The 13800-nt window shown below is 39.0% G+C and overlaps 2 protein-coding genes across 6 annotated transcripts; one reads left to right on the forward strand and one right to left on the reverse strand.

Moving 5' to 3' along the window:
- The first annotated feature begins 832 nt into the window (after positions 1-832).
- Positions 833-6311, forward strand: nme6 (NME/NM23 nucleoside diphosphate kinase 6). Of its 4 annotated transcripts, none has more exons than XM_074685515.1 (7): positions 833-925; positions 1044-1079; positions 1317-1414; positions 2953-3055; positions 3357-3396; positions 4018-4178; positions 6160-6311. In XM_074685515.1, the coding sequence occupies exons 3-7, from the start codon at positions 1322-1324 to the stop codon at positions 6309-6311; spliced, it is 549 nt and encodes a 182-aa protein (XP_074541616.1). In that variant the 5' UTR covers positions 833-925; positions 1044-1079; positions 1317-1321. The 4 variants fall into 4 exon arrangements, with proteins under 4 accessions (XP_074541616.1, XP_074541614.1, XP_074541615.1 ...); XM_074685516.1 differs by having other exon boundaries at positions 857-877; XM_074685513.1 differs by having other exon boundaries at positions 833-1079.
- A 779-nt stretch (positions 6312-7090) lies between these two features.
- baalcb (BAALC binder of MAP3K1 and KLF4 b) lies at positions 7091-12158 on the reverse strand. Of its 2 annotated transcripts, none has more exons than XM_074685518.1 (5): positions 11744-12158; positions 11029-11232; positions 10040-10249; positions 8729-8928; positions 7091-7255 (listed from the first exon to the last, which is right to left on the reverse strand). In XM_074685518.1, exons 3-5 carry the CDS (start codon positions 10218-10220, stop codon positions 7091-7093), a joined length of 546 nt encoding a protein of 181 aa, XP_074541619.1. In that variant the 5' UTR covers positions 10221-10249; positions 11029-11232; positions 11744-12158. The 2 variants fall into 2 exon arrangements, with proteins under 2 accessions (XP_074541619.1, XP_074541618.1); XM_074685517.1 differs by having other exon boundaries at positions 10040-10252.
- Between the last annotated feature and the right edge of the window lie 1642 nt (positions 12159-13800).

The raw sequence follows: 13800 nt of genomic DNA on the forward strand, positions 1-13800 counted from the left end.
TGTAAATTAAGGCATAATTTTAATGTAAATTTTCCTTTTATTATCATACTTGAATTAAATTCCTGTAAAAATCATCACTCGGATTCCTAATGTTTATCCACTGTTTAACACAAACTAGGCGCAAATAGACTCCTTAATGTCAACCAGTGACAGACTCTTGTGTTAAGTACAATAACATGGATCCTTCACAGCTGGGGATAAACAAATGTTATGACAACTGCCAGTGGTATGTTTTTCAGATGACCAAGGCATTTCTGCTATTCCATTTTTTTGTCTTCGTTTATCTGAAAAAGGGACAACATGCTCTTCTTGACATTTAGGTGCATGGAAATGCATCAGGTTTGCCACAAGTTTCATTTGCCAGATGCTAATTAGTAACATGAAAATGAGAGGATTTATTCAAAGTAAGGGGGACAGTGGAGGATACTGGAAGTAACAAATGACATTGTACAGAATATTGTAAGTATGGCATCAGTCTTGACATTGTTGGTGTGTTCCTCTTTTATATGCAAGAGTGGCAAAGTTTGGTTTTACTCCTGTTACAAATTTTTAAGTTATTTATGAAGTAAAGGTATGTTTAATATGGTTTTGTCTGCTAGGCACAGTTAGTTTACATTAAATGAATTCAGGGGGCCCTTCTCACCTGCACTTAAATTAAAATAACGTGTGGTTGCAGCAGGGGGCACGTCTGTAAAATAAAAGGGAATCTAAATTAAAGAAAAAGTGGTTTGATTATAACAAAAAATCTACATAACAATGAAAGAGTAGAGGAATTTTACAAAAAACAATAAATAAAGTTGCAGTCGACGCCTCCTCCGGCGGAACACAATGAGCGGAACCTGTTTTTGAGGGACGACTTTGAAGAGCGGACCAACTGGTGTGAGAAGTCATTCAACAAATATTTCCAAATAAACCCTAAACTAAGGTTAAAAATTTGGCTTTCGATAAGAGAAATGAAAATATAAATCATGTGTGGTTTTAAAAACGAACTAAAGACGTGATGTCTCGCGGTCGTATTTCCAATATGGCGGCGTTCTTTCCAGAAAACTGATTGAATTTGGGAACCAGTCACAGCAGAGGTTAGTATGTTTGAACATTTTGTGTTTTTAACGTTTGCGTAGAAAGAAATATTGTATGACTTAAGCAGTCAAATCATACTTAAAACAATAAGCAGAAGCTAAATGGTCATACAAAATGTCACAGTTTTAAAACTGCTCTTTTTAGCGTTATATAGGCATTTACCATTGCCGTTTGTCAGCTAACCGTCCTGTAAACGTTAGCCCCTGTATTAAACGCTGACTTTTTGTCTCCTTCAGTAGAGATGTTGCTCACAGCTCGACGCCTCTCCAAAGTGCTGCAGCTCACCCTGGCGGTCATCAAACCGGATGCTGTAGCTCATCCTGTGATGTTAGAGGTGAGACAAACACGGTGTCACATTTATTTATTTGCTTTTAAATTCACGCAGACTGCCTATATACCTCAACAGATACCTTACGTACAGAGTTAAATTAGAAATCTTTATTTTGGGGGAAAAAAAAGAAGCAAATATTTATTACCCAAGAACAGTTCATTTTTCCTCTTGCAGCCTATACCGGGAAGCCCTCTTATCGTTCATCAAAAAATAATATGTTTTATCCTACACCGAACTCATTTGCTTAGTTTTGATCCTGTTGAGATTTTTTTCCCAATAAAAAATGAACAAAACATAGCATCGTTAAGAGGTTTTGGTTGTTTTTGTTAAATTGGCCATCAAAATACAGTCAAAATAAATAAAATATCTTCATATCTGCCAAAATGATGCTGCATGTATGACAGAATAAAGCCACTGTAAGGGGATTTAGGTTACTTTATTTCCAAAAAAAGAGACATGAAAATGATGACCCACTCAAGCCCAGACCGCAGCCCAATTCAATAAAATTAGGAAAGCTAGAAAATAAACTGGACAGATCTATTGAATGTTCAAAGTAAAGCCTGTGACATTAGTGTTGAAGTTCACAGGAAATATATTGACACAATGAAAGAGACATGCAGCTGTAACTGCAGCAAAAGGTGGAAATATTGAAATTAAAAGTGGATAAAAACAGACTGACTCACTTCATCTGATATTTGTTGAGCTCGAAGCAACCATATTGATGAACATATTGAAATGAAACTGTGAAGGGCAGACGAGGCCGTATTTTCAGATCTGTCAAGTGTTCCAACAATTTTGCCTCTGTTTTTTTTTTTTTACAAAACAACATTTTGTAAGGCATATTTTATTAGTGCAAAAAATAAAAAATAAAAAATGCTGCCTAACTGGACTGGTATTACACAAATCCTTTGGTCTTAATAAAGTCTATAGATAAAATCTATCAAAATACCATAATTGACTTGAATTTTCTTTTGAATAGTGCTGTCTGATTAAAATATTGGATCGGATTAATGACAGAGTTACTGTGGATATTGATCATGTTTCATTTTACATGAAGAAACTGACTTTTGAAAGGAGGAAATATTTTTGCACTTAACGTGTTAATTAAACACTGATAACAGTTCATGTTAACAAACAAAAAAAAAACTTTGTGCTTCTTGATGAAGCCTTGTTCAATGCATCTTGAGAGGCAACTTGCAAAACCTTTGTAAAAACCATGTCCTTGACAGTATTAATGGGTATTGAGTTTGTTGTATTTCACTTCGCAATTGTGTGTGAATTTGTCCAAGGTGGATTGTTGAAGCCCTGAAACAGAAAAGAAAACTCCTTCCTGCAGAGTGTGCATAACACTTTCTGTTGGCCAACTATTCTTTATTTGTTTTTTTTTGTACTCAAATCTACTTGGACAAACTGCCCAAAATGAATTGCCAGAGACATTTCAGGGATTTTGAGTCATTTGGCACAGCAGAAGAATTATTTGAGTTAAATTTTTCAATCAGATTGATAATGATAACGGGATTAATCTGATTTTTTTTCTGCAGGCTCTCCACCAGAGAATCTTGGACAACAACTTTGTGGTGGTGCGATGCAAAGATCTTGTGTGGAGGAGGCAGGACTCTGAGAGGTTTTACGCTGAGCATTCAGGTGAGCAATCAGTCGACTTTGTTAAAGGAACAAACAGTTCTGAACAACAGAACAACATTTTAGTGACTCAGTGATTGAAGAAGTGAGTCATAAGCCTGTTTTAGTGCATTAGTCCTCTCTGTATCGTGAAACAACACTTTGAAAAGGGGAAAACAAACACATTTTGTCATCATTGAGATAAAATATGATAATTTCTATCAACAGTGAAACTTCTACTGGAGTCAAATAATGTGGGGGACTTTTTGAAATATCTAGAATTATGGGTTTTAGATTATTTTAACACACTATGTTTTGCTTTCAGGGCGATTCTTCTATCAAAGACTTGTTGAATTCATGTCCAGGTAAGCCTCAACCTTGGCATCTCAAATCAGGGTCTTCTTTTGGACATTTTACTCAAAAAAAAAATTACATTACCCCTTGCATAAGAATAAGAATCAGATTTATTAACAAGCAGTTTTTCACATTATAGAGAATTGCCTTGGTCTGCAGGTGCAAGGTTAAAAAAGAGCATAAATATGTTAATATTAAGAATTCAAAAAAGTATTTGCATGCAAAAGGGAAAAATATAAGTTAGACAAATAATACATCATGAGAAGATGAGAGAAAGCATCTGTACAGAATGACTCTTATATAACCTTTATATATCATCTGACCTGGAAAAGTACACATTGCGTACGCTGCTCCAATTTCCTGCTCAGAAAGAGGCCAAACAATCAGAAGGTGACTCATCACAGCAGGAGCTTCAATTATCAGAGGACACATACAGTAGAGTGAGCACAGCAGCTGTGGAAGTATTGTCAGTGAAGCCTACCAAACATTAGCTGCTCCACATTGTCACAGGGAATTTCAAAGGATGCTTGTAATCATCCTGCCTCCTTTATCACAGTGAATGAAGAGGAGGACACGCTCAGTGATAGTGTGAAATAATATCTGTAACTTCCTCGTTGTTTCCTCTCATGCAGCGGTCCCATGCGAGCGTACATTTTAGCCAGAGAGGACGCCATACGTCACTGGAGGGAGCTGATGGGGCCGACCAAAGTGTTCAGAGCCAGATTCACCTCGCCAGCTTCCATCAGAGCACAGTTTGGACTCACAGACACACGAAACACCACGCATGGATCAGGTGGGAAGTGTGGAATTTGTTTTCATGTCATAGTTTGCACTTAATTCTTCATTTTATTCCTGACTACGCATAGACTACTAGTAAAAAGCTAAAGCTCTGAACATTCTGAAGAAACTCAACAACTCTAAAAGCTGACATCTTTGATATATTTGACATGTTGTGAAAATGTGAGAGTTCAAAAAACAGAGTTAAGGACACAAGACTAGATTAAAGTTATGAAATGAAACAGAAAAGACAAAAACTGGTGCATTGAAATTGGATATTATATATTTGGATCTAAAAATGTTTTTTTGCAGGAGGAAATGAAATGTGAAAAACAAAAACAATAAAATCTAGATCCTGATCCTGCCATAATAACATCCTGCCATATTTTCCACCATTTCTGCCCCTTAATGCAGAACATTTTCCTTGGTCAGAAGCAAAAGCCCCATTTCCACCAAGTGGTTCAGTTCGGTTCAGTACGGTTTGACATGGTTTGGTACAGTTAAGCCTGATCCTGTTTGCGTTTCCACAGCAAACTGTGCTCCCTCGTGGTAGGCGGGGTGTAAGCTGGATGCCAAAAACCACATCTGTTAAATAATAGCGTGACGCCAAAGCAGCGTGACGCAGTGTAATAAATCCAACTAAGAAGAAAAACTCGACACAGTAAACAAAGAGCAACGATAGAAGACATCCAACAGTTCCTCTTCTTTGTGATTGGCATGTAGCTCTTTGTCACAAAGAACAATCAAGCTTTGTTTCAGAGAAGTCTGTGTGCTGCCAGGAGAAATACAGCAGCTGTCGCACAGTAAGTGACAATTTTTTAGACCAATCAACGGTCTGCAGTGGTGTAGCTCCACCTTCCGAGATCAGATTGGTTTAGTCTGGCATCCCTATGGAAGGGTGCTAAAATGTGTGACAGCTCGTCTCGGTTATTTGGGGGTCTGTCCTGGGATCAGTCCGTAGAAACGCTGTTAAATGTGTGCCGTACCGTGACAAACCGAACTAAACCGCTTGGTGGAAACGGGGCTTAAACTTATCTGAGAACTTATCCCAGAAGGTGGAGCTACAACACTGCAGTTGATTGGTCGAAAGAATCGTCAATCGACAGCGGCTGTATTTCTCCTAGCTTGATTGGTCTTTGTAATAAGGAGCCACATGGAAATCCCAAAGAAGACGAATAGCTGGATGTCTTCCATCAATGCTCATTGTTTACTGTGTCCCGTTATTCTTCTTTGTTGGATTTATTTGTGGGGTACACTTCTATAGCATCACGCTATTATTTAACTGATGATGCTATTGGCATCTGGCTTATACATCACCTACCACGAGGGGGCACTGTTGGCTGTGGAAACCCAAGCAGGACCAGGCTTAACCGAGCCAAACTGTATTAAACCGTACTAATCTAAACCAGACTGCTTGGTGGAAATGGAGCTAAAGTTCACTGATGTTTATGCAGCACATAACACTGCAGAAACCTGACCACTTATTTTCTGGTATCAAGAGACACCTGAGGGATAAGTGAGCTTTGATTTCACAAGTTGATAAAAAACTGAGCAGCTGTTCTGATGCCTTGTGATGGTGATGACGTTCAATCGTCATGCTCACATCCATCATCTTTATATACCACTAAAGCTGTGTCCCAGTGCTTTTTTTTCTTGTTCATGTAGTACTTTTCTTTCATTTCATTACAGTTTGTATAACCAGAGTGACATTTACACTGGGAATTGTACATCCAAAAAGCCCAACAATGGATCAGAAGAGCAGTTCCCATGACACGCTGGATTCTTTCAATAGAAAATCGCTGTTGTGTGACTGTATGCAAAAAGTAATAATGAAAAAGTATCAAAATCAGGTTTCCTCCTGACTGCCGTCATCAACTGCAGGTGATGAGATCCAGCTGTTTCCACCTGTCTGCATTTCACCTGGGATTCAACATGCTTGATTTATGACAGCCAAAGAAATTTCCTCTAATTTTCTTTTTCTTTACCATTCTGTTCAGATTCTGTTGAGTCGGCACAAAGAGAAATCAGCTTCTTCTTCCCAGACTTCTGCACGGAGGAATGGATGGAGAAGGAAGAGCCGCTGTTCAGATCAGGACAAATGTTCTACGACCATCAGAAGCAAATTCACACACTGTCAGAGCAGAGCTGACCCTGGAGCTGATGTTACACCCCTGAGGGACCACTTAGAGACTCTGTGAGCGCTCACACAAAGAGATTCAACAATGCTGCATGATATTTATGAAACAGACTTTACAAGGATCCTACAGACGTGCAAAGTGTCAGTGTTCCTCAAACATGTCTGTTCCTAGTCATACTTAAGTACACGTTGATTCGTTTTGTTCTGGTTGAGTTTAATGTCGTTATAAAACACAAATGAGCAGATAAGAAAATGTCCCACAGCTTTGTACAAAACAACACGATGACGTCAGACAGTTTTCCTCGCACTGTTGTCACGACTCTTCAGGCTTCACTGTGTTTAGTGCAATCTTCACAATCGATTTCCTGAGCCTTACAGATTGTAGCACAGCATAAACTAAATGAAGAATCATAAACCTGCTCTAAAAGCTTTACAAATGTCTTCCAAGTAGAGTTTAAATGCTTCTCTGCAGGAATCTGAAATGTGCCAAATAAAATCTTCCTTCACTTTATTTAAAAACATTTTGTGTGCTCCACCCTGAATTTACGCACTGTAAAATGTCATGTTTGGTATGTTCGTCTACACATGGATGTCTTCAGATGTACAGTTACAGGCACCATAGAAATACATGATATGAAATACAATACAGCCTACTTCAAGTTTTTTTTTCTAAGACAGCACACCTCTTCCTCCTTGTCTTTTCATCATCCATCGATTTAAAGTCCAGCATCATGACACTGAGTTCACAGTCACCTCCACATTTCTTTGGATTCTCTCAGTCTCCCCTTTGTTCAGGTGTTCTGAGCAGTCACCTGTTTGAGGCTCTCCACAGGTTTCATGACCTCGTAGGTTGTGAGGGACTTCTTCACCTTCCCGTTCTTGTCCACTTGGTGGATGCTCTGAGTCACCGTGATGGTCACCTGCTTGGTTGACATACGATTGTCCTGCCATTTCGTCTGAGGAGGGGAAAAAGATAACTTCAGAAATCTGACTGAATAGAAGTCTGTGAGTGAAAGTTTAAGACAATGCCCACACGTATCTGGGGAAACACATATATTTTTATACATTTACGCCTGTCATCCACAAGAGACTGCAGTTTTACGTCACTGAAAACAATGTTTTCTAAAAGCTCCAGCCAAAGTGAAGATTTTGGAAAACTCTGGTTTCATGATTTCACGCTGTGAATCAGAGTTTTCGGTTCTCAAACATCACAGCTGAATGACAGGGGCTCATTCTGATTGGCTGGCACGGGTTTTACGTCTGAAAAACACTGCTAAATATGGCTTTGAAATGCCTTGAGCCACACTTATCGGCAGACGAAAGTATTTTTAGAAACAAATTAGGGGGATAGTCATTTTTGAAAATACCTGGCTACGGGTGTACAAGATTTTACTAAGTGCAAACCGAATCAGAGCAAAATCATTTTTAAGCCTGGCTATAAAAAAAATATTTTTCCTGTAGAAATCTGCTTGTTTGAATGTGTTTGTTTTTTCCAGTACATCTGGAGTGAGCCTCAAGCAGACACAAGACAAACATCAGGTTTTAGTGCTCCTGCATCTGCTCCTTTGGTATACATCATAAAGTCTGTATAAACTATTGTGATCATGTCTTCTTTTACCCGATCATGTCCTCCTTCTTGATCGTAAAATTATGACCAGAGGGATTTTATAAAATTCCCTGAATTGTCCAGGTTTTGTTCATATAACACTCAGCTTGTTCTACAGACCATGAATATTTATGATAAAGCGTTGCACCGGACCACTGACATTGTTCTCATGTGTTTACCAGTCAAGATGTTAAACAGGCACACCAAAAGACTTCTCAGATCAGAACATGCTCTGACTGCCAACGCTGAGATCTGAGACAACTGACAAAGTATAAATGTACTTTTACAGACAAACTGCAGAAAAAGTGCCCCTCTTTCCCTCACAGATGTGAGCAGTTAGAAGTAGGGGTGCACAGATCACAATTTTCTGACCAATCACCGATCTTTAAATAGCCTGACCTGCCAATATTGATTTTTATTTTTTATAACTGACAGCATATAGCTTCAATGTTCCAATCTTAGTTTATTGAAAATCATTGACTTTTGTACAGATTATTTGAAAAACAAAAGCAGCAAGATTAACCATCAACCTTTCATTTGTCTGAACTAATTTTCAGAACCTGAAGGTAGTCGCTTTTCTTTCTTTAGACGGAGGAAGAAAATGTTCAGCTGGATACTTCAGGGTGCCAAGAAATCTGATTAAAATATTATAATGTTATTCAATCATCAAGTGAAAAATTGGTTCTTGTTTCCGGCGACGTCTCACACCTGTAAGAATATGTCTCATATCTTATTCCTTTCATTTAAATCATGAATAAAAGAACAGAAAGATGCTTTATCTTTAAAATGTCTCTGATTATTAATAAAGATTTCCGTGTCTTACGATCTCCTCTGTGTGGAGAACACTCCTGCGCTGCACTGTGGTGCCGGTTGAAGGTGGCGTTGCCTCCTTTGTTGGGGAGCCGTGTATGGCCGGGGGGCTGCTGGGCTTCACGTCATTCAGGCTGGCTTCAGACATGGACGAACACACCTTCAGGTAGGCCTGAGCGGGAAGAGGGAGGCTGTCCTCGAACAAATCTGGAACTGTGACAGAAACATGCTGTGAAAGTCCACCTCAAAGTCAGCACACTTTTATTAAGATATTTGTGAAACCTGCAGCATGAAGGCGGGTAATTTGTAAATAAAACAGCGTTAGGCAGAGGTCACAGCGTGCAAAGAGCTGATGTGAGTGCTGCGTGGGCTGTGGAGTGTGATGAATAAATTACCTCCTTATACATGGCTGTGACGCTGTGTTTGGGTGAGGTTAAAGAGAGCAGGATGCCGGTGTTTTACACACATCTGAATGAAATGATGCTGGAAGCAGAGGCTGTAACAGGACTGTGAGGCTACAGCATGTTTCATTCTGCCGCTGATTGATTTTTACCGATTCTCGACCTGCTTCGTCCCCTCAAAGTGGAGGCCACTCTGAATTCGTCTTCACAATCACATCAAGGCCCGTTGTGCGAGCATGCGTGCTCTAACAGCTCTATGTGTTGCCATGAGAGACAGGTTCTGTGTGAGCACTGCGGCTTTTGATGTGGCCTTGATGTGATTATCCCAATTTACTGATTCATTTTCTCCTGGCTTTAAAGAAAACACGGCCGCACTGCTGTGAGAGAAGAGTTAGCAAGAGGAGCAACAAAACGGCACGAGAGCTGCGTGTTTCTGAGGGATGTGTAGTGAGGAACTGAGCACTTTGGCTTTCAAAGCCTTACCCTTCATTGTTTTAATATAACGACACATTAATGGATTTTTCTTTCAAGCAGATCTTCTAAATATCTTCCACGTGTGTCAGACTCTTCTCTTTGGTTCAAGAAGCGTTAAAGAAGCACCCGTCTAATTCATTTTTCTTCTAAAAGCCTGTGACTCAGCCTGAACATTGTTTCCCTGTGTGAGAAAAACACTCAGACTATTACAACTTCCATTGTGCTCATAATGTAGGCGTAAAATGAATGAGTGAAAAACTGGTGCAAAGACCCATCAATGAAAATGAATCAGGCTTTTAAAATATGCATGTGACAGAAATAACCCCAATTAGGATGCATGAGCTGCAGAAGAACTTGAGGTTGCAACATTTAACGCCAAGATCAGAATTGCAAATCCTCTCTGTATAACTCAGACTGAACTATACGACAGTTAACATCTTTCTTCTCACCAGGGCTGATGGTTTTCTCAGAAGCAAACCCGGCCTCGGAGCCCTCAGACGGGATGCTCTGGATGGACGACAGCGGGATGTCTGTGTCCGTGCTGGTCAGCCATGTGGACTCGGTCTCTTTGGTCCAGCTCTCCAGGTATCGAGGCTCCAGAGCGTCGGTCCGGCTCCCCCCACAGCCCATGGCTCTGCCTCAGGCTCCTACGCTGGACTCTTCTTCACAGCAAGGACAGAGAAAAAGACCACAAGGGGGGAGTGAGTCTGATTCACTCTTTTTTAGCCTGGACTGAAGGAAACATGAAGCTTCAGGAAAGAAAAAATCAAATTTTCTTAACATAAAACCTAGTGTTAAAACCTGTGTTCTCTTGGAGCTCTCATCGAAAGAAAAACACAATAGACTAAAATAATTTCCCCAGATCTGTCAGTGCTGATGCAAAAAGTATGATTTTAAAAAATGCCAGAAGATGCAACAAAGTTCTAAGTTTTAAGGTGGCAAAAGGCAAAAGTGGTTGTTTTGACTATTTTTGTCGACTGCACTACATTCAATAATTGCTCTACAGTTAAAGATTCAAAACTAGGTTAATGTCAAAGAAGAGATCTCAAGAAAGAAAAATTCCACATCCTTGAAATTTTCCTTGAAGAATAATATTAATACTCAGAACTGTGAGAGCTGCTTCTGCACATATTTCAATTTTTATCTTGTTACAAAATAATTACAGTAAAATGAGCGTTAACGGCTTCAAACAAACTTTGTGACTCTGCAGTTATTGAGCTGAGTCTCACCAAAGTGGCAGGTTGCACAACTCTGTTGGTGTCACCTTATTGGTGGGAAAATTCCATCTTTTCACCCTTTAAATGAAGTTTCTGTGGTGGTAAACTTCCTTTTTGTTTACTTCTTGGCAAGACAGTGGCATGTCAGTGAGACCTTAACTTGGGAACACACTGACAGCGAAAAACTCTTTCCCACAGGACAGGAGCATCAGCTCACTTACAGCACAGCACACGTCCTCGGGAGAAGCTCGGTGTCCTCATAAGCTCCTTCACCAATCACTTCTGTCTGTCACTTCATCGATCCGTCTCTGGTCAGCGAGTCATTTACATCTCTCCATGGGCTCCTGAAGGCGGCATGTTCTGGTTGACAACCAGGTCAATGAGGTCATGTGACACAGGGGCAGGTGGAGCAGTAGAAACTTCACCTGTCAGAGGGAATAAAGAGAAACACGTTGATTTTAAAAATATGTGTGAGGAAATGTTTGTTGATCAAAATAAAAGCTGTTTTTACTTCCGGGATAAATTAAAACTTAATCAAATATTTCTTTAAAATAAACGGTAAATCCACATCTGCAGCCAAAACACTGGGATGTCAGAGCTAATTTTAGACACTCGCGTAGCAAAACCGAGGTTTCCTGTAATAAGACTCATAATTACACAATCATAACCCCTGTTTGTCAGATTTTTTTAACATATTTATTCCCGTTTAGACTCATTTTAAATGCCATAACCCAATCATTGTGTTACCTTCGAGATAAAAACGATGTTTAACGTTCCAAAATGCGTTTTTTACACACCGCTGTCATCGCTACAGGCCACGATGAATTCAGCAACGACAACATTACAACGGTAAGAAACGAACGGCAGGGATTCAATCCACTGTGGTGAAATGAAAAGGGTAAAACGCTGAACAGTGAATGAAGATTAAAGGCTTACCGCTGATGGAGAGTCCCCGTTTCAGTCTGGTGCTCCCCCGTGTCGTCTCCTGTCTGACAGAGCTGTAACATGTTGTCAATACTGATACTCCCCCGATCGGTGACAGCTAGGCTGCGTGTCCTTCCGCTCCTTCATCCATCCTCATCCTCCTTTCAAACAGCCACCTTCATGCAGACTGTTTTAAAAGCAGCAGCTGTCTCTGTCTGAAAATATTGGAACAAGTCGAAACCTAAGTTAAAGTCATGCTAATTAAAAATCTGTTTAAAAAAAATCTGTGTATTCTACTATTCTGATGGAGCGCTGTCATGTTAAATTAACTCAGTTTGGTCCTAATGTTTCATTTAAACCGTTCAAACAGAAATTAAAGAGACAAACGTTAAGCGTGAGAGGACAACAATAATTTTTTCCCTTGTGTATGTGAATGAAAATACAAAATCAGAACTGTTTTCTTCTCTGTCCACAGGGGGGCAGTCACAGCCAAGCCCTGGCATGTACACTAAATACACAGAGTACACATCAACAGCATTTATTGGAATAAAAAAATGAGTTGTTAAAGTGGCTATTCTCATAATTAGTGGCTGATCTTTAAATCAACAACTTAACTCAACTCAACTCAAACTTTATTTATAGAGCACATTTAAAACAACCGAAGTTGACCAAAGTGCTGTACAAACACAAACAACACATATGACTTAAAACATCTAAAACATAAGCAAAAGTCTGTCTGTATTCATTAAAATACATTAAAACACATAAAGCGAATAAAAATAAAATAAAATAAAATAAAAACTAAGATGTGCACTCAACTTTGATTAAAAGCCAGGGAAAAGACCACAGATATAATACACATCTTACTTTTTTAAACTTTTTGCAACCTTGGTTAAAAATTCAGTTGATGAAGAAAATAAACAGATTACTACTTGTTCTTCATGTGGATGCAGATACAGGGCCCAAGCCTGGAAACTGGCACATTTCAGCAGGAGCTTTGTCCTCACTCTGCTGAACAAAGTACCCAAGTGACTGCAGTGTGTTGTATATGTGTATGACAATGTGTGGCAATGGTTTTCTGTGAGGGCATGGGTATGGAGGTAACTGTTTGTGTGTGTGTGTACTTTTTCAGTGCAGACAGAGTCAAAAAAATTTCCTGTGAAGACATCAAAGGATCTATCTATCTATCTATCTATCTATCTATCTATCTATCTATCTATCTATCTATCTATCTATCTATCTATCTATCTATCTATCTATCTATCTATCTATCTTTATTTGTATAGTGCCAAATCATAACAAACATTATCTCAAGACGCTTTACAAAAACATTTACAGGTCTAGACCTGTAAATTTTAATAAAATTTTATTAACAGAAACCCAACATCAAGACAAGATAAGGAGTCTTATCTCATCATATATCTATCTATCTATTTATCTATCTATCTATCTATCTATCTATCTATCTATCTATCTATCTATCTATCTATCTATCTATCTATCTATCTATCTATCTATATGCTAAAGGTTGCAAAAGCATTTTTTTCATCTAAACGAACACACAATTTACAAAACTTGTGGATGAAAGTCTTTGTGCCCTAAAATCCAGCTTCTTTATTGTGTAAAATATGGTTAGATAACTCCACCCTCTAAACTTCCGTCTCTCTGGTTTCTCTCCTAAGCCAATCAGGCAGGCAAAGGAACAAAATGTGTGAGTACAAACAGGCTTTTGAACTTCAATATTTTATAGTCAGTATTTAAAATGACTGATGTGAATGAATTTATAATGTAAATTGATTTATTTTAACTTTTTTGTTTTGATTGCGTCATTCTCATTCATCCACATTTTGCAGATTTACAGATTCCTTGATCCCGTGTTTAAATGTGCATTACATCACACTATCAATGCACCAATGCCATCCCAAAAAGTATCGTTGCAATAGCAACTTCTGGCTGTACAAATTGGGGTCAATGCAAAAGTGCTGCAAACTGCAGTTCCTCGAGTGTCCACTAGATGGTGGCTCTGGAAATTCTTGAAAAACCATACAAACTCAACTCAAAATGATTAT

This window comes from Halichoeres trimaculatus, unplaced genomic scaffold (genome assembly GCF_033239565.1).
Source record: "Halichoeres trimaculatus isolate MK-OKI-2021-1 unplaced genomic scaffold, fHalTri1.1 fHalTri1_scaffold_13, whole genome shotgun sequence".
Lineage (NCBI taxonomy): Eukaryota > Metazoa > Chordata > Actinopteri > Labriformes > Labridae > Halichoeres > Halichoeres trimaculatus.